This window comes from Cynocephalus volans, chromosome 7 (genome assembly GCF_027409185.1).
Source record: "Cynocephalus volans isolate mCynVol1 chromosome 7, mCynVol1.pri, whole genome shotgun sequence".
NCBI lineage: Eukaryota > Metazoa > Chordata > Mammalia > Dermoptera > Cynocephalidae > Cynocephalus > Cynocephalus volans.
In genome coordinates, this window is record NC_084466.1 from 161,916,592 (window position 1) to 161,937,492 (window position 20,901).

Genomic DNA, 20,901 nt, shown 5'->3' on the forward strand with positions numbered 1-20,901 from the left:
GAGGCGGAAAACTCCGACTCTCTAGTCCTCTAACCAGTTGGTCTTTCTGGTGGCCAGAGTCACCTCCTTGGCATAAACTCAGGAGTTATCGAGAGGGTTCATCGGGGATAACAGAAGACACTCCTGTTGCTCAGGAAATTCCCAGGATATTGGAACACTATGACAGGAATCTGAGATGAGCACCAAACACGCGTCATGCAGTCCCACACATAAAGGAAAGGGTGCCAGTTCCCAGGGGGCAAAGGACATTTGCTCTGCTTACAAATCTTTGATGGGAACAAGCCAACTCTAGCACTGGAGAGGGCTGACCTCACCTGCAGCCCCATAACACACCGGAAACCCATGGCCCTCCACAGACAGCTTCTGGATGACAGAGAATCTGAACAATGGAGGGAGGGAAGAGATGCCAGCAGGCAGGGGCTTCCCCACCTCCCCAGAGACCACCTGCCCTAGAGCAGGCCAGGCAGCCAGGACACTGCATTTGGAGAACCTGCCATTCTCTGGGCAGCAGGACGTTGGACCCCACTGTGCCCTGTCCAGGGTTGGAACCGTCTGAGTCAGCTCAGAGCCGCCCTCACTGGCTTGTCCTTGGCAGAAATCATTCATGAGTGGCATCCAGTGAAAATGCAGGAAAACACGCTGCAGTGGATTTCAATCGTCGTACCTGTAGTTAGCACAGTGGCAGCTCCAGCTTGTGCTTGAGCCCAGAGAAGATGAGCTGGCTGGACCCAGGGGCTATGCACGACCTCAAGCCTGCCATGTGGACTGACCCAAAGGAAACAAGACCTGCCTAGCTGCCATCTGCCCAGTAATGATACTTGCTGGGTCTGGGGAGCTCCTGCCCAGGAGTGAGTACCCCACACACCAGCTCAGGGCTGCAATCCCCCAAGGAAAGGCCCTTCCTGCTGGGGAGGGAGAGGCTGCACTGTGTGAAAGCTTAACACAGGATATGTGTTTCCTGAAACTCTTACAGCAACACAGGGCCAATTCAAGCTGTAAAGAGGACCACACCTCAGAGTCCAGAATGCTCCTGTCTACACACGCACAAGGGACTGCACAGAGCCAGGTTCTGTGCTCAGCACCACATCCCAAAGAGCAGAGAGAGGTCATAGTCCAGGAGCAAACCGTTCCTTCATGCTCTAGGACGTGCAAACCATTCCTTCATGGTTACAAACTCAGCCATGAGGATGCTGTTGTGGGTTGAATTACATCCCCCCCAAAAGATATGTTGAAGTTCTAACCCCAGGAACCTGTGAATGGGGCCTTATTTGGAAATAGGGTCTTTGCAGATGTCACACTGCAGTAGGGTGGGCCCTGACTACAATATGACCAGTGTCTTTATGGGAAGGAGGAAGTTTGAACACAGACACACAGAGATGCAGGGAGAAGACCATGTGACGATGGAGCAGAGATTGGAGCCACCTGTCTACAAACCAAGGATTGCTGGCAGCCCCTGGAAGCTGGAGAGGGGCATGGGATGGATTCTCCCTCGGGGCTTCCAGAAGAAACCAACCCTGCCATATGGTCCTGCTGACACCTTGGCATCTAGAACTGCCAGAGAATCATTCCTATTGTTTTAAGCCATCCAGCTGGTGGCAATTTGTTTTGGCAGCCCCAGGAAACTAACACAGACCACTCATTCTGCAGATGAGACACCCAAAACTGGCAAGCTTCCTGCCACTGCCCCAATGGCATCTTCTACACTCTCCCTTACTTACCCCACTCCAGCCACACTGGCCTTCTTGCTCCATCCACGCCACCTCAGGGCCTTGGCACTGGCTGCTCCTCTGCAAGGAAGGCTCTTTTCCTCACGTTACATGGTTCTCCCTCACTTCCTAGAAAATGGCCAAATGTGACCTCTGTGATACTTTCCTGACCTCCTGTTTCAGCTCTCACATACATACCCTTGCCCCCGCCCCAGGCTTCCCTATCCCGTAAAGTGCCTTATTTTTCCCCAAAGCACCTATCCACCTCTACACTGTGTAATTTACCTTTTGTAGTTATGTCTGGAATGTACTTAAAGTGTTTTAGCATAAACAGTGCCAAAGGAACAAATTGAAGCCCTCTCTGTGGGAAGATCAAGGAACCTGTGGCCTCAAATTATTTCCAAGAATATCTTTGCAAACACAGTAGTCAGCACATAATTTTAAATAACAAAACACCCAAAGAGAAAAGAACATATAAATAAAAACCAGCAGAAACAACAGACAAAAGGAAAAGACATAAAGTAGCTGCAGCTAATGGAGTTATCAGACACACACATTAAAATAACATGCTTGACTTGCTTAATATGCCCAAAGACATAAAAGATAAGTCTGGGAACTTTAGCAGAGAATCATAAACTATTGAAAATTTAATATAAATAAGTTATAGACCTGAAAAAAATAACTGAAAGAATTCAATGAATGGGTTTAATGGTAGATGAGACACAGTTAAAGAGAGAGTTTGTGAATTGGAAAGTAGACCTAATGAAAATATATAGAATAAAGCTTTCAAAAATAAAAAAAAGAGAGAGAGAGAGACAGAGAGAGGGTAAATGACATAGAAGATAGTATGAGCAGATCTGTTACATGTAATTGGAATCCGAGATGGGGTGGGAGGGTGGTGAGGATGGGAGCTGAGAGTAAAAGTGAGAGAGAACAAGAGAGAGTGTTCTGAAGACATAATAGTGAGAACTTTTCCAAACTGATTAAAAACACAAACCATGGATTTCAGAAGTTCTACAAACTTCCAAACTAATATAGAAGAAAAATGAAATAAGACTATAATAATTAATCAATACAAAATAAGACAGAAGAGAGAAAAAGGAGCATAGGGAAAGTGGAAAAACACAAAGCACTTAACAAATGCTACACTAAATGCAAATATATTAGTAATTAGAGTAGATGTAAATGGGCCAAATGCTCCAGTTGAAACACAAAAATTTGTCACGCTGGGTTTTATTTATATTTTTATTTATATCTATATATACTGTTATAAGAGACAACTTAAATATAAGGATATAGAAAGGTTAAAAATTAAAAAGAGAAAAGGCTTACCATGAAAAACTAGAAAAATGTGTTTTATTAATATTAATAATACTATCAAACAGTGTGGATTTTAGGTTGTGAAGTATTTGCCCAAACACACAAATAAAAAGTGCATTTTATAAAAACAAAGAATAATTTCAATAGGGAAATACAACAAATGGAAATTTTGTTTGTAATATGGTAGACTTAAAAGGAGAAACTAACCAGTTCTAATCACAGTGAATGGTTTTCACACACCCTCTCAATACTGAAAGAACAAGCAGACTGAAGTCAGAAGGATACAGAAGTTCCAACCACATGAGCTGTAAATTTGAACAGTGAAGAACACACAGAAGATACACCATAGTGGAGCATGTGCTGGACCATAAAAAAAGTCTCAAACAGTCTCTTATCACAAAGCATTGAAGATAGAAACTACGAGCAATGAGATAACTAGAAAAAACCCATGTGTTTGGAAATTTAAGATGATACTTTGACTTGAATGATAATGAGAATGGGACACATCCAACCATGCCAAGCTAAGACTGTGCTTAGAGGAAATCTACAGCTGTGAATTGCAGAAGAAAAATGCTGGAAATCAGTGAGCTATGCATCCATTTCAAGAATTTAGAAAACTAATAATAAATTAACCCAAAGTAGGAGGAATGAAATAATAGAGATGAGAGCAGAAATTAACAAAATTAAAAAATAAATATTCTTCTCAAAGGTTAATAAAATCAATTTATCCCTAGCAAATCTGATCAAGAGAAAACAAAAGGTGCAAGCAACACATGTCAGGAGCTAAAGCAGGGGAGGGATTACCACAAATCCCGCAGACATTAAAAGATAAAGAGAGGATAGATAGTACACGCAACTGTGTACCAGAAAGTTTGAGAAGTTAGATGAAATCGATAAGTTCCTAGGAAAGTACAACATAACAAAACTGTCAAGAAAATATTAAAGCATTTAATAATCTAATAACTGTATAATTATTAAAGAATTGAAATACTAATTTGAAACTTTCCCATAAAAAAAAAATAACAACAGCCACAACTCTAGGTCCAAATGGCCAAATAGCTTCAGCAGAGAATTCTACCAAACATTTATGGAAGAAATCATGTGAGTTTTACAGGAACTCTTCCAGAGAACAGAAAAAGGGAAACACATCTCAATTGTTTCATGAAGTGAGCATAACCTTGATGCTTAAAGCCAACAAGGACACTGTGAGAACACAAAGGACTGGCCAATAAAAATAGATGCAAAAATCCTTACACAAATCCAGCAATATCGAGAAAAGATAATATATCACAATCAGGTGGACTTATTTCAGAAATTCAAAATTAGTTTATCATTAAACATGTATCAGTGTAATCTAACACGTTAACAGAATAAAGGAGAAAGTTATATAATCATTTTAATAGATGCAGAAAACACATTTGGTAAAACCCAACTTCTATTTGTGATTTTAAAAGAACACTTCGCAAATTAGCAATAGAACGAAACTCAAGTAATCTGCAAAGGGGAGCTACAAAAACTTACGGCAAAGTTACACTTAGCAGTAAAGTAGAAAGCTTGCCTTCTCCCACACTGGGAGCTCAACAAAGAGGACTGTTATTACCACTTCTACTCAATATTGCACAGGAGTTTCTGGCAGAAACAGTGAAGAAAAAGAAAGAAACGGTAAGAATTGTAATGATGAATTCAAACAATCATTATTCTTGGATGATATGATTGTTTACACAGAAAATCCAAAGCAATCTACAGATTAGAATTAATAAGTAGACTTAGCAAAGCTGCTGGATACAAGGTCATGCAAGCTAGCACTAAAGAGAAAATAAATTTTTTACAAAAATATAATTTACAATAAGTAAATATCAAACATTCATGATTAATATAATAAAAGATGCATAAGATCTCTTCACCGAAAACTACAAATCATTGAGAGAAAAAAAGAGGATCTGAATATATGGAAAGATATACATGTACATGGATTAGAAGACACTTATTATAAAGATTTGTGGATGTATAGGTTCAGTGCAATCCCACTGAAATCCAACAAGATGTGAACGTGGAAAGAAACTGAGTCACGACTTAAACAACAAAGAGTTTATTTGAGCCAAATTTAGTGACTGCAGCCTGGGAGGCACTTGAGTTACCCTGAGAAGTGCTCCAGAGAAACGAAGAAGGAGTTGGGCTCATAAAGAAAAAAAGATCAATCAGAAGGGGAAGGGGTTACAAAATGTTTTGCCTAACATTAAGATTGGTGCTAGCGTCTTTACATGGTCTTGGCAGGAAGGAATTGGTTGTAGCAGTCTGTGAGACAGTCCTCAGCTAGAAAGTCTTCATTTTAACAGGAGGAATATGGAATAACAGTCAACAGATTGTTCACAGATGTGTTGGTCATTATTCTGCCAGAAGGTTGTGACCTTTGTAATTGATTAGAAAAGTTTTAAAGTTCAGGGTGTCTTTAGATGGGACTAATTGCAAGAGTTCAATTGTTCAAGATGCCCTCAGATGAGACGTGCCCACAGCTCAAGCTGAAATGACCTGATTCCATTTAAGGTGGCTTGAGCAGACTGGCACCATTTTCTTTCATCAAAGACTTTCAAAGCACATAACAAGCCAATTCTAAAATGTGTATAGAAATACAAAGGACCAAGAGTAGCCGAGATATTCTCAAAGAAAAAGAGGGAAGAGGAGGAGATGGGGGTGAGCTTCACATACTGATACTTCTGCAGCTATTAAGACAGTGGAACTGTTGCAAGATAGACAAAATGACCAATGGAAAAGAACAGTCTAGAAATAGGCTCACACATATGCACACTTGATTCAACAAAAATCAAAACGGCAAAGCTGAGGGGAAGGACTGTTTTTCCAAAACATGGTTCCCAGACCATTGGACATCCGTATGGGGAAAAATAAGAAATTTAACACACGCATAACATTTGACCCAGCAATTCCACTCATTAATATAGACCCAACAAAAACATGTGCAATGAGAAATTTGAACAACATATGTCCCCAGTGGCTTTGTTCATAGTACCCCAAATCTAGAAACCACCCAAATGTCCATCAGCAGTGGAAAGAGAATGTAAACTGTGGTGTATTCATACAATTCACACAACCTAGTTGTGCATTTGCATGGTTGCAACAAGAAGGAGATGGCATGCTGTGTGCCAACTTCTGGTCAAGGGGACCTTCCTGAGTGAAGGGAGCCACAGCAGCCTGGGTCCTGTAGGAAAGCAGAAGCCACACCAGTCACTTCAACAGAGAACAGGAGCTCAGGGAGCTGGTTACTCAGAAGTGGAGATCTGAAAGGCCCAGGGCAACAAACAGCAGTTTCCCTGGAGACAGCAATGGCAGGAAGCAGCTCGCATGCTGGGAGAGGGTTAAGCGGGCTCCATCTGCTCTCCAGCCACCCCAGCGCCCTCTACAGGGAAAGCCAGGCAGGGCTGGGACAGCCCAGTGTATACAAAGTAACAAGGACAAAGTTACAGCCACAAAGTGACAGGGCACAGGCTCCCCCAGCAGAAGCAAGTCAAGGATCTAGCTCCTCCTGTATTTGTCTCCATCTCTCACAGAAACATAGCTATTTCTTTGCCACTTACTTCTGTACCTAATATGAGTCTTATGATCCCTGGAAACAATTTTTTTAAGTTTTTTAAATGTTTATTAAATATTCAATTTACTAAAACTTACATGTGTATTTGTTACGGAGTGTGATGGGGGTCAATAGAAACTTTCAGGCATAAAAAAATATCACAATAGGACAAAATACTGGGCAAAATTAGATGACTGCAATGAGCCTAAGGAAGAAATGTTAGGATGAAGATTTCTGACTGTGAGAGAAGAATGTGTTTATGTATTTTTTTTTTTATAATTGATGGTGGGTATCAAAACCACTTTGGTATTTAGTTTCTTGGATAATTTTAGAAGAGTAACAGTTTTATTTCAAAATGTCAATATTGACACCATACCAGAAACTACATTCTTTGCAATTATTTACATTTCTGACTTTTTAAAAAAATGTAGGTGTCGACTTCACAATGTGCAACTGATTTGACAGCTTCTCAGAATTCTTTGAGGGAAAATGAAAGCCAAGGGTTTGAAAACCCCTTCTCCACTGGCCTCAGCGTGTCTTAACAGGAGGGAGCCCTGATCTGCTGAAGAGATGGGGGTCAGAAGAACAAGACAAATCCTGACAGTATCTGAGTGTGACAAGTACCTGATGACCACCCTGGGCACCTCTTGAAGGAGGAGGTCAGTAGGAGGCGGGACCTTGAGTGGGGGGTGGGGGGTGACAGAGAATGAGCCGACCAGCCAGGGGAGAAGGCTAGAGGGCCACCAAGTCATGGCCTGGGACCATGGACCCGATTGTGCGGCCAGGCAGCTTCTAAAGAATTCTGATGTCACCTGAGAGTCCTCAAGAAGAAGGTGGGTCAGCTCAGCCTGTGCTGGACACACCAGGTGGCGGGGGGGGGGGGGGATTCCCATGATCTGTTCCTGAAGGACTCGTGGCCTTTTCTGCGTGGACATCCAGAGGCTGCTTGGACATCTGAATACCCATCCACACTGTCTCATGAGCTCTAGGAAGATCTGGAGTGCCTAATACTGAGCTGCTCTGACCTCAGGAATCAGGCCCTTGTCCAGCATAACTGAGCATCTATGACGTGTGAGGCACCAGGACACATCTTCCCTTGGAGCAAACCTTAATTTACATGTAGGTGAGTGTGCACACACTCAGTAAGACTAACAAAGCCTCCAGCGGGAGCAGTCTCATGTGTCTGTCTCTCACTCAGATGGATTAACTTCCTTCCCGAAGCAGACAATGTGCCCTCAGACCCAGGAGCCTTTGTGGTGTGACTGCTCCCTAAGTTGTGGGGTTACCTTCGCCCCTCCATTCAGTGTCTGAGCCCACCACAGGCACCTGTGAAGCTACCTGAGCAGCAAGAGACAAAGCCCCCCTTGTGGTCACATCAGCCCAAGGCCCCCACCCCCTGCAGCAGAGGGTCCCTGAAGCCCCGTTGCTGAGCTCTGTTGATCCGGGGCCTGAGGGCTGGGGGGCAGATGGAGCCACAGGACCCTGGAGCAGGGACTGCTTGCCACATCTGCCCTCCTGATCCTGTCCCCCAGCTCTCTGCCCCACCCTGGCTGCTGCTCTGAGCTTCCAAACACCCCAAGGAGGTGGGAGGGCTGCACCAGGTTTCTGATTCAGTTGACTTCGACCCTAGGATCAGCAGTTTGAACAAGGTGAGGCTTCCCAGCTGGCTGCAGGGTCTCTGTCCCAGCTCTAGCCTGGGCCACACTGCTCTCCAGTGACCTGAGTGACACTTGCAGCCTGCCTGGCCAGGGCTGGGAGCCACGGCGACCTGACCCAAGGATGGAATGTTGGGAATTCGGGTCCCTGCCCACGCCACACGCACCCTTGGACTTTGCAGGACCCGTCGCAAGCCCTGCCTCATTCATTCAAGGAGCATTTAGTTAGTGCCTACTGTGTGCCTGGCCAGGCTAGGGTCTGGGGTAGTGTTAGCCCCCTGGGGGAGCTGATGCTGAGGAAAGCTCAGCGAGTGGACCCTAGTGGGGCAGTGAAGGGGTTAACGAAGAGCCCGCAGGACTGCCAAATTGGGGTGGGGGGAGGGTGTGTGTTCTTTGGGCTTCTGTTTGATGCCCAGAGTGCCGGGTGGCAAGGTGGGGGTCAGGCTGCAACTGCTGGTCCCACCGGGCCTCCATGGGACCCTAACTCAAGCGAGGTAACAGGACAGGCCCCGGGGCTCGGGCACCGCCTCTGCCACCCCCTACCGAACCCCCTGCGGGCGCAGGCCGTCTCCGCCTCTGCCGCGGCCACCCCCAGCCGGGACTGCGGCAGCCCCGCCCCTCGGCCGGCGGGGACAGGAGCGGGGCCGGGTGGAGGGTCGGCGACCCTCCCGGAGATCCTGAGGCGGGCGCCGGTCCTCGACCCTCCGCGTGCCCAGGTGGGGCGCAGACCCCGGCGCCTCCTGCGGCGCCGCTCAGGGCCGCGGCCACACAAAGCGGCTCCGCCCCGCACAGTCGCGGGCCTCGCCGGCCGCGGGCCCCGCGGATCCCCCAGGGCCGAGTCCCGGAGCAGGCGTCCCCCAGCGCCCGCCAAAGCGCCAAAGCCACCGGGCCCGCACAGCCGGCTCCCCGGGTCCCGCCCAGGGCCCCGCCGCGTCCCCCGGCGACACTGCGGCAGGCGGCGCGGGCGGGGCCGAGCAAGGGGCGGGGCGGCGGGGCGCGTTGCCATGGCGGCGGGGCGCGCGGAGCCCGAGCGCGCAGAGGCGGCGGCGGCGGCGGCGGCGGGCGCCGAGGGGCGCGCGGTGCAGGCCATGGAGCCGGCCGCGGCCGAGCTCTACGACGAGGACAAGGACCTGGACTTCTACGACTTCGAGCCGCTGCCCACTCTGCCGGAGGACGAGGTGAGCCCCGGGTCGGCGGAGGGTCCGCGGAGGGTCCCCGGAGGAGGCCTCCCGCCTCCCAGACCCCTGCGCTGGGGCAGGTCGTGGCGGCAGGGGGATCCCGCGGCTGTGCGCAGCCCCCGCCCGCCTCTGGGTCTTTGACGTTTTCGCGAGAGGGGGCAAGACCCCTGGAATGCCGCATGGGACGGCAGTGGGTGGCTGTCACTGCAGAAGTTGGCACCTGCGTGGGGTGGGCTCCAGGTTAGGAATGTCGGGTGGACGAGTGGGGCCCGCAGCGTGGGGGCCGCGGGGGCACTGTTGACCTCTGGCCAGGCCCCTCGAGGCCAGCGGAGGCGCCTGGTTCAGGAGCTGGGGGGTGCGTGGATGAGACCCCCAGGGCTGGGGCTGCTCCCTGCTGTCGGGGACTCAGGCCTTCACCCGGGAGCCGGGAGGCCCGAGGCGGCCCCTCCCCCGCGAGGCGCAGAGGGGCCCTGGCTGCGTCCGCACCTCCTGGCCGCTGCCCACAGAAACAGAGCCCAGACTCTGGCACGGAAGTGGGTCCCCACTTGGCCTGAGTCTGTCCCTGTAGCTTCGCACCGGCTTCCTCTGTAGCCCCGCAGGCTGGGGGCCGGGGTCAAATGAATAAACTCCACGGCCCACGAACAAATCCGGCCCCCTGGCGTGAGAGACGGGCCCCCAGAGGACGGGCAGCTCCCCGGGGCCTCTCATCTCCCAAGGGTCCGGCCTCGTTCTGCGTTCCGGGTGAGCAATGCCGGCACCCTGCAGCCCTGTAGCAGACGCCACAGTGCCTTCTTGTGAAACGGCCATGGTGCCCAAGACTCTCCGTGAGCCCTTCTGGGCAACCTGGCCCACCCGCGGGTCAGAGCTGGCCAGACCCTTCTGGAGTAAAGAACCGGGGCTGCTCCCTAGGACCTTGCCCCTCGGCCAGCCCCCCACCCACCTTCTCAGGGCTGTGGGCACGAAAGGGGAGGGGAGTCCACGCAGGAAGGTGCTGGCGTCTGTCTCAGGAAGCCCGCTTCCCGCCACCAGAGGCCGTGGAGGCAGAGCTGGGGGTGGCCCTGCCCCCACCCCTGCGGTGGCCTGGATTTGGAGTTGGTGCAATTGAAGGCTGCACAGAGGAGAGGCCAGGAAATAAATAAATCTTTGGATATCTCCATGGCTTTGATGGAAAAGAAAGGGTGAGCTTAGCCTACAGCTTTCAGAAGCTCCCCCGAAGGACACATTTCACTGTGTCTGTTAGAAGATGCACCTCCTGGTCACTCTCCAGGCAGACCCAGAACGCGGCTCTTCACACAGAGCCCTTCTGTGTCCACCACCCGAGCTGTAGGGGCCTCCTCTGTGCCCGGCACACCAAGGTGCCTCATAAACAGAACACACAGTGCCACACTTTGAAACCAAACCCTCAGACCCAGAGTGCGGTCTGTCCTCTGCCATGCCCTGGTGGCTTCTGTGGGTGGCAGTGTTCCCCAGCGTCCCCCTTGGTTGAAGCAACTCCCACCGTGCACAGTGCATTTGGGGGGGGTCTCCCTCCCATGACCTGACTGAGGACCTCCTGTGAACCGGGATGCCACTGTTCAGCACAGTCCAGGGAAAAGTTCGGGTGGGGAGGGATCCACCCCGAGCCTGTAGTGGCCTTTCCTTGTCATGACCCCAAAGAAAATCAAAATGGCTGGTGAACTATGAAAAGATGTTTGTTCTGTATAATCAGAGGAATGCAAAATATACCCACCATGAATCCCTTTCCATGACTGCCAGGTTGGTGAGAACTAAAAGGCTGGACAGTGGCATGTGTTGGCAGGGCCAGTGCTGGGCAGCACTCTCTCTCTGCTGGTGGGGTGTGGACTGGAACGGCCTCTTTGGAAAACAGCTGGGCATTCGCAAGTGACGTGAAAGCTACCAGCACCTGTGTTCCAGCAATTTCACTCTGGGGGCAGACCCCGGAGACCCATGGCCCCGGGGGCAGCGATGTGTTCATGAGGATCTTCCCAGAGCATGCTGTATTAGTCTGTTTCTATTGCTAATAACAAAATATACAGAAGTAGGGATTTTATAAAGAAATGAAACATCATTTACAGTTTTTGAGGCTGGGAAGTCCAAAGTCCATCTGGTGGTGGCGACAGTGACCCAGGGGTCTCACATTGCAAGGTGGTGGAAGCAGAGAGAGAGAAAAAAAGCAGAGACACTCTCCTCTCTCGCCTTTTAAAGCCCTCAGAACCACGCCCCTGACCACCATTTTTAATCCATTCACTGCAGCATGGTCCTACAATCCAATCACCTCTTCAAGACCCCACCTCTCAATTATCGTAACAGGATCTCCCACCCTCAACAATTAACAGTGGGGGCTAAGCCTCAGTGAGGTTGGGGGCAGGGCATCTAATCTACAGCACACAGTGTGGGAGCCAGCGTGACCTGGCTGGGTCCTGGAGGCTGTAGCCATGCTGGCCACCTGCAGGTGGTACTGCTGGGGTGGTACAGGCAAAGGACCATGGGTACATGGCCCACAGGGAGACATTCTGCCAGGTGCTAAGCAAGGTGGACTTCGTGGAGGAGGTGTCCCTTCCTGGATTCACGTGGTATTTCAGCCACTGTGGACAAGAAATGTGAGAGTAGAGACAGAACAGCACAATCTGGGCAGGACAGCGGCTGCAGGAGAGGCGAACACATGCCAGGCGGCTATAGTCAAGGAATGTGTGGTGCCATTGAGAGGCAGGTGGCAGCTCTGGCCTTCAGGCTTTCGCCGTCCCCAGACACCCCCAAGGGGCAAATAGTGTTCTCATCCTCCCCAAATTCAGCGAGCATCTCCCCTGAACCTTCTGCGGGCCTGGCACTAGGCTGGGCTTGGGATTTGAAGGTGGATGAGGCCCGGTCGCTACCTAGGGGACCACACAGCTGGGGTACCCTGTGAAGAAGGGGATATCCCCACTGCATCCTGTGGGGACCCGCATGACAAGCTCAGAGCAGGAGGCCCCTGGAGACCAAGAGAGCTCCTTGCTGGGGTGAGAGCCGTGAGTGGGAGAGGGTGGGCACTTTGGGGCGAGCAGGCGGCCAGGGGTCTGGCAACCTGGGGATTGTCAGCAAATGTTCTCAGCAGCAGTTTGAGTTTTGTGTTGACAGGTCCTACTGGAATATTCCAAGGATGAAAAAATGAATGGTTATGGGAGAGTGTGTTTGAAATGTGCAGGATGTTCTGTGAGTCCCCAGATAACCCCACTCCGAGTGGGGAGGCTTCTTCAACACAAAGAAGCCCCTAAGTGGACATTTTGCTGTAACCCGCTGAGGGTCCTGAGGTGGGATGCCCAACCTGCCTTCTGGGACCCAGGGACTGGCTGGTGGGCCACCGCCTGGAGCACGGCCCACCCCTGGGGGGTCACATCCACCTGCCTCCCCTCTGCCTCCTCTCACCTGCGATGGGGGGCTTAGTTTGTGTCCGCACAGTTGCCAAGTGGGGATCACTCTCTCCTGCCCTGCAAGGAACTGCCTTAGGTGGTCCCACCCTCAGATCTAGTCCACGACCCACTGAGGCAGCGCCCTCTGGGGAAAAGTAAGGGGCTGTGCTGCACGGTGAGGAGCGGCGTCTGTACCTGGCAGGTGGAGCCACTGAAGGTTAGCTAGCAATGGCAAGGTCAAACCACACTGGCAGGAGCAGGAGGAGGCTATAGCGTGCGGGCCGCGATGTCCCAGCCTGCCGCGGGCCTCGTGGGAGCTGGGCATGTGGCTGCCGGAGGTGCGGCCGGTTTTGCATTCACCGCACATCATCTCCCTCTGAAACGTCTGCCAGGGCCCATTAAGCTCTTGCTGTGCCTGCCTCGGCATCCTGCAGCCCTGCTGAATGTATTTTACCTGGGCAGGAGCCTCCTGGCCGCCACTGTGGAACTGGACCCGCCTGGTGTAAGCTGAGAGCCAGGGGGTCTCTGAGTGGCCTCTTCTGGAGGCGAGTGCAGGTGCGCCATGGGTCATCCACTGGAACTGGGGTAGGCCCCATGAACTGAGTGAGCCATGTGGCTGCCAAATGCTGCCTGTGACCCTCAGGCCTCTCGCATCCTTGTCCCTGGCCCTTAGCCAAGGCTCAAGGCTCATCCTACACTCCCTCCAGCCTAGCGTGGATATGGGAAAGGAAGGGCCATTCCTCACGCCTGAACCAGAGTAGGGTGGAAGCGTCAGGGGCCACAGCTGCAGGTCCCAGAGGGCAGATGACACCGGCGTTCAGGCCTGGGGGGGTCCATCAGGACATGGCAAGCCCCTGCCCCTGGATGTGACAGCTAGGTCTGGAGCCCTGTGTCCCGCCCTCAACACAGCCAGTTTCAGCGAAGCTGAGAGATCATCTCCCAGGCATGGCCAGAAGCAATGACTATGGACCCCTGTGGAGTTCACCCAAATTCAAAGTTGAGCAGGGAATCCCCACAGGGCTTCCAGCCTTGAATCAGAGCTGGGGTCTCCAGCTTCCCTGGGGTGGCGGACTCTGCACTCACCAGGCATCTTCCCACTAAGCCTAAGCCTGAGGTTGTGCTGTGGCTGTGAGATGGCCTTGCAGGCACGTATGACCTAAGGCTCCCTTCTTTCGGCAGCACATCTTGTCACTGCAGGGCGGGCTTGATGTGAACCAGAGCAAGGCCCTGGGGTGGGGCTGGGACTGGGTCTGGCTTCCTCCTAAATAGCACAAACCCATGGGATCTTCGGAGTTATTACCTCATTTTGTGCATGCTTGTGTGTGTTTGCGTGTGTGTCTGTGCACATGTGCTGCACTGAGTGTTTGCACATGCATGTGTGCACACGTGTTTGCGCATATGCATATGTGCAGGTGTGGTGTATGTGTGTGCATGTACACACATGTGTGTATACAGTGGTAAAGCGCCTCTTTAACCAGACTCTGCAGGTGTCGCTGGGAGCTTGTTTCTCCTGCGTCCTGAGGAGTCCTGGGTGGCGGTTTGAGCACAATCAGAAAGATACTTTATCAGTCAGCAAACCTAAAGAACACCGCAGGGAGACTCCCGCCATAGAAAGAGCTGGAAGGGCCTGGGGAAGCGAGGGGGTCAAGCCCTTACCTGGACTCTGAGAAGGAAAGGCCTGGTGGGATGTGCTGGGGTCACAGGGGCAGACTTCAGCCCTGGATCCCTTGCTGAGCCACAGAGGCTCAGCCAAGCCACACACCGGGAAACCCTCTCCCTGGTGCCCTTTCCCCCTTTCTGTGGCTGTGGGGTCTCGTGTGCTGCCAGCTGCGGGTGGGGAAACTCAGGGACAGGAGGCAGGAGACACTTCTTAGGGCCTGGCAGCAGGGCTTCAGCAGGAGCAGCCCCTGTGTCCAGGAAACAGCAGCCAAGGCTGCAGGAGGAGCTGGAGAGGCCACTTCCCCAACTGGCGAGCGATCCTTTCCTGACCCTGCCCACACACTTCCTTAGGCCCAGCCCCCAGCCCGGCCCCTCCTGCAGGGGGACCGTGTAAGCATGTACATTCACACGCATGTGTGCGTACACACACACACACACACACACACACACACACACACACACACACACACACGGAGCAGACCAGGAGAGGGCCACAGTGTTTGCTCTGTGCGCTTGTGTGGATTGTGTGGCTTTGTGTGCTAGTGTATGTGACAGTGTAGGTGTGTGCATACGTGTGGGGGGCATGTGCGTGTGTCTGAGTGTGTGAATGTTGTTGTGTGTGGTGTGTGTGAATGTATTTGAGAGTGTATAAGTGAGGATGTGGACATGTATGAGTGTGTGTAATTGTACGTGTGTATAAGTGAAAGTATAGGTATGTGCGGGAGTGTGTACAGCGTGTGCTTGTGTACGTGAGGAAGTTTGCTCTCAGTAGCCTGAGTGTGTGTGCATGAGATGTGCGGGTGCACTGTGAGCATGCACATGCCTGTGTGTCGGTGTCATAGTATGTAAGTGTGTGCAGGTGTGAGAGTGTATATGTTCGTGTGTGGCAGTGTGTGCATGCATGAGTAGGGGATGTGTCTGTCCTGTGTGCATATGTGCATGTGAGTGAACGTGCTTGTTAGGTGGGTACATGTGTGCACATGTGAGTGAATGTGCTCGTTAGGCAGATGCATTTGTGCATGTATGTGTCAGTGTTGGTGGGGACCATCGTGATCACACATGTGTATGTGTGAGAGCATCAGTGTTGGTAGGGACCATCACTATCACAGCTGAGCTCTTGCACAGTCAGGGAGCCCACTTGGCTTCTGGAGGTGACCAGTATGGGGGAGGTATGGACAGTCTGGCTATGCAGAAGGAACCACCGTGACCGCATTCTCCGTGTGCACTACCTGGAGCTAATGTCTGGGCTGCTCTGTAAGCATGTCATCATATGTGTGTGATTGTATGTCATGTGGTTGTGCCGTTAGCCCTGTTGTTGGCTTTCTGCAAACAAGTGCACATTCCGCAGGCATCGACTTTGTCTCCGCAGGTCCCTGCCTCCCGCTCACCTGCTCGCACCTCTGTGTGCCTGCTGCGCTGTGCACCTGTGGGATCAGGGGTGCCCAGCGATCAGGTGAATGGCTGGCACAAGTTCTTGGGCTGCGGCCAGGCTTCTGGGAGGAAGGACCATTCCCAGGCCCCATGAACAGACACCTGCTCCGGCAGCTCACCAATGGCTTCGCCACATGCTCCTAGGCACTGACATCCAGGGAGCAGCAGGATAACTGTTTTGAAAAAGACCTTGCCTGAAACCCTCTTCCTGAGCTATAAATGCAACACTGCTAGGAGCTGCCTGTTTCCCCAGAGAATAGTCTCAGCATTCGGTGCCGGGGCCTTGATGGGGAGAGGTCCCCGACCCAGACCCCCGTAGCCCTGCAGGCTCATGTTGAGGCCTGTCTTGGCAGGAGAACGTGTCCCTGGCCGACATCCTCTCTCTGCGGGACAGCGGCCTCAGCGAGCAGGAGGCTTGGGCGGTCTGCTTGGAGTGCTGCCTGTCCTTGCGGAGTGTTGCGCATGCAGCCATCTTCCAGACACTGTGCATCACGCCCGACACCCTGGCCTTTAACAACAGCGGCAACGTGTGCTTCATGGAGCAGCTCAGTGGTGAGCCCGGCAGGAGGATGGGCAGGTGGAAGGCACCCTTTTGGGGTGAATGTGGGCACTGATGTAGCCGGTGGACACAGGGGCACCCTCGGGGCCCCAGTTTCCTCTGGAACCTGATGAGATCCTGCTGATGAGGTTCCACTGCGGGAGGGGGTCAGGTTGGAGCATGGGCCGGGGGCTGCTGCTGGACCTTTGCTGTCCTGGGGCTGTCACACAAACCCTCAAAGCAGCAGTGCAGGCTTGGCCAGCCCTGACCCAAGGAGAGGCTGGTCCCACGGCCCTGCGGTGAGTGGACACAGGGGACCTTGGAAGTGAGACTCACCTGCCTCAGGTCGACCGTCTGTGCCCACGGCACCTCCCGCTCCAGGGAGAACCTGGGCTGACAGGGCCGGTTTTCCCAGTGGGAAACTTCAGTTCCTTCTTTGGGAAACCAGAAAAAATCCCTTCCTCCTTCCACTTTCGAGCCAGTTTCCCACATTTATGGTTAAGAAACCCTCTTCCCTTTTTCACCCCAGCCTCCTCAAATGCTTTAAATCGTCCTCAGGGGCACCAGGTCTGAAGGGAGGGACTAGGGGAGGGGACTTGGTTCCGGGGGTCCTGGGGCTGCTCCTTCCTGGCCTTCCTGGAGGCTCCAGGGGCCGAGTTGTGGCCGGCGGGTTTTCTCCACCATGGGCTTCACGGTGTGTGATCAGAGGCCTTCTCTTTTCCTCCCCAAGATGACCCTGAGGGTGCCTTCGTCCCCCCGGAGTTCGACGTGACAGGGAACACCTTTGAGGTAAGTGCTGGCAGGTGGGCAGCTTGCCCAGCCCTGCCTCCTCGCCCTTGCGGTCCCCTTTACTTCCGCAGTTAACATGCAGTTGGCCTCTGGGCCAGTGGCAGGTGCCCTGCCCAGTGTGCTGGGCCAACCCGGTGGGGGCTGCTTTTGGGGCTCACCCACCTGTGTCCACCACCAGGTCCTCTGTGGGGACAGCTCAAGAGACAGCTTGGCATTTGAGGCCAATGCTTTGGACGTGCCTGTCATTATTATAATTTTATGGTATGTTTTCTGGAATGCAAGTTTACTACATTTGACATACTAGGAGTGCCTAAAATTTCCAGTGACCGCTGGCAGGAGTTAGCAGACAGGTAGTCCCAGTGCTCTGAGGTGGCACGAGGCTGCTGGGTGGTGGTTGGGAGCAGAGCGGCAGTCCCCCTGCCTGCTTGGGGTTGCGCACAGGCAAGTCTCCACAGGCTCTGGAGTGGACCCTCTGTGAGCCCCTAGGTGCTTGGCCACAGGGCCCCTGCGTAGGGGCCTGACGGGCAGCGGGCAGCATGAGGAGTGGGGAAGGAGACAGAGAGGTGGTAGAGGCCCGCCTGACCCTCGGGCACTGTCTGTGCATCCACCAGGCACCATGGGTGGTTCCTCCTGCCCTGGAGCCAACAGTCCCCTGGGATGGGTAGAGAAAAATATATCAATTGTTAACAAATAAGTGAGTGATTACAAACTTGAAAATCTCTATAAAAGTCCATTGGCTTAGTATCATTAGCTTAAAATTTGACCTCAAAATAAGAGTTTTGGGATTGGCTCTGGCCCTTGGAGTCTGAGGGGTGGTGTCCCCCCACTCATATCCTAGCGCCGTGGACCCTCCAGACTGCAGGGCTGCTGAGTCCACTCTTGTGTCAGGTGTTTTGTGTTTTACTGGACCTCAGGGGTCCAGAGTCCAGGTACTCAGAATCCTTGGTTTGTGACAGTTCTCACTCCTGGTCCGCACAGGGACTTTTTACGTTTAAATTCCGTTTCTGATCATGTAACCAGCACCCACAAGAAAGCTATGACCCTGAAAATAACCCACCTCTGTACAGGCGCCCTCCCCACCCTGCGCCTTCCTCCAGGATGACCGGCACCAGCTTGATTCCCGCGACCTGTCCCTGTCCGTTGTAGTCTCACTGTCATATGTTCCTGAAAGTAACACTCTTGCATGTCCACTGTCTTGGACGTTCTCAAGAAAATCAGAGTATTCTTCTGGAACTTCCTTTCACATATTTCTTGTTGAAATCTGTCTGCAGAGCAGTGTGTGTTGTGTGGCTCGCCCTCGGGGACTGCTGCGTGACTTTCCATTGGGCAGACAGCATGGCCAGCCCACGCGGGTGTCGCAGGGCTCTGAGCTGACCCAGGCGTTTCCGAGTGTGTGCACCGGGAACGTGTCCGGCCGCTTTCCCCTGGGTGTGTATCTAGGGAGGAAACTGCTAGCTAGCAGGGCAGGTGGATGTTCAAGGTCCCTAAAACTCCCCAGAGGCGCTCCCACCAGCCAGCAGTGCGAGACCCCCTTACCCACCCTCCTGAGACTCAGGACCCGGTGGGGTGGGCGTCTTGCCAGCAGGGTGCGTCTGCAGGGCGTGGGCCGGGAAGCCCTCTCTGGTGAAGCTGCTCTCCAGGCAGCCGCGCGTCCCCTGCCGCTGAAGGAGCTCCTGCCTCCACGTGTCGTTTGTCTGGACTTTCTTTTTTTTTTTTTTTTTTTGTCTTTTTGTGACCGGTAAGGGGATTGCAACCCTTGGCATGGTGTCACCCGCACCGCACTCAGCCAGTGAGCACACCGGCCATTCCTATATAGGATCCGAACCTGTGGCAGGAGCGCCGCTGCGCTCCCAAGCGCGGCACTCTCCCGAGTGCGCCACGGGGCCGGCCCTGTCTGAACTTTCTTTAAGGCAGTTCTCAAACTTCTTGTTCTCAGGACCCCTTTACACTCCTAAAAATTATTGGGTACCCCCAAGAGTTTTCGTTTATGTGGGTTATATCTATTGGTATTTACTGTATTATAAATTGGAACAGAAATTTAAGAAATATTTGTCTGTTAATTCATTTAAAAATAACAATAATAAACCCATTCCATATTCACATAACAATATTTTTCCCAAAAAAATTAGTGAGAAGAGGGGCATTGTTTCACGTGTTTGCGAATCTCTGTAACATCTGCGTACTGGAAAGCTGCTGGATTTGCATGTCAGCTTCTGCATCCTCCGTGCTGTGAGGTCCCATGCCACGGCCACTGAAACGCCACTGTCCACCCACAAGATGACGAGAGAGAAAAGGCAAATAACATCTCAGCATTATGACAAAATCAGTTTCAGCCTCTGAACCACACTTCGATAAAAGCTGTCTGAACCCATCCTCTGATGAAGGAGTTTCTCAGTCCCCACATAGCCAACTTTATTAAAGCTTCTTTCGTCATTAGTGTTTTCGTGTCTTGAGAAACCTTCCCAACCTCGAGGTCGAAGAGGAATTCACTGATATCTCTTACCAAGAGTTTTTCTTCTTCAATTCAATCACCTAAAGTTGATTTTTTCCCCAGCCCTATCAACATATAATTGACAAACAAAAATTGTGCATGCTTTTTGTAATTTTTTTCTGTACAACATCATGTTTTGATAGATGTGTACACTGTGAAATTGATGTCAGAGGTAGGGCCTGGGGGCCCAACAGTCGGCCTCAGCCCATCCTGTGCTCTTACCAGTCTCCTGACTCCGCCACAGGAAAGAATTCAAGGACAGCGTCACAGCAGAAAGTGAGAACAAGTTTAATATAACAGATAAGAAATGCAGGTTCCACGGAGAGAGTGCAGCAAGCTCCGGACACTGAGCAGGGCCCACACCAAGTCTGACACAAAAGCAAGAAAAACACTTAAGACCCAGTACAAAGTGCAGGCTCAAGAGTGAGCAGCAGCCCCGCCTTCTGCTGGGATTCGGCTTTTATAGTTTCTCTAATGAATATTCAACTAAGGGGGTGGCTCCTGGTTATGTAACATTTCGTCTTGCACATGCTCAGTCGGTCTCTTTCCGGAACATGTTCGTTGGTCAGACTCTATCACATGCACCAGGCATATTCAGGAAAGTTCTGTTCTCTCTACTGAGCATGCCCAGGCACTGGATGTGCATAAACCAGCCCCTTGTGGTCTCATTTTCCCCTTGTTGGTGCTAAAAATATGTCTAACTGGCCGCAGTAACTGTCCTCTAAGGGAGAGCTCTGAGGAGGCGCCTGAGACCTCAGGGAGTGGCTGGAAACCCAGAGGCGCTTCCTGTAACCCAAGCCCAGGGACACCGAGCCCCTCCTATACCAGTGACTCAATCAAGCTAATGGGCACATCCGTAGTGGATTATTTTTAGGTAGTGTGAGGTAGGGACCCAGTTTTATCTTTTTCCATATTGATAACCATTTTTCCCAGCTTTGTTTATTGGCTACCTACCCTCTGCCATATACCGACATTCCAGACAGAAGTGGCCTGCTTCTGGGGTCTCTCTGTCTCCCCATTCCACGGGTCAGCTTGTCCATCTGTGCAGCAGAGCTGCATTTTATTGATTACCCTGGCTTCACAAGAAGCTCCGCTCTGTGGTAGGGACCATGTCTGCTCCCTGTCCTTTCTCAGGAGTGTTCTGGCTACTGTTAGTCTTGATTCT

At 51.8% G+C, this 20,901-nt stretch overlaps 1 protein-coding gene across 1 annotated transcript in view; it reads left to right on the top strand.

Annotated features, from left to right (window-relative positions):
* Window positions 1-9,268: 9,268 nt before the first annotated feature.
* Window positions 9,269-20,901, top strand: part of KNDC1 (kinase non-catalytic C-lobe domain containing 1) — a 71,249-nt gene continuing 59,616 nt past the window's right edge. The window contains exons 1-3 of the mRNA XM_063101628.1: window positions 9,269-9,442; window positions 16,272-16,470; window positions 17,187-17,245. Coding sequence (XP_062957698.1) covers window positions 9,269-9,442; window positions 16,272-16,470; window positions 17,187-17,245 — 432 coding nt within the window. The remainder of the gene's footprint in view (window positions 9,443-16,271; window positions 16,471-17,186; window positions 17,246-20,901) is intronic.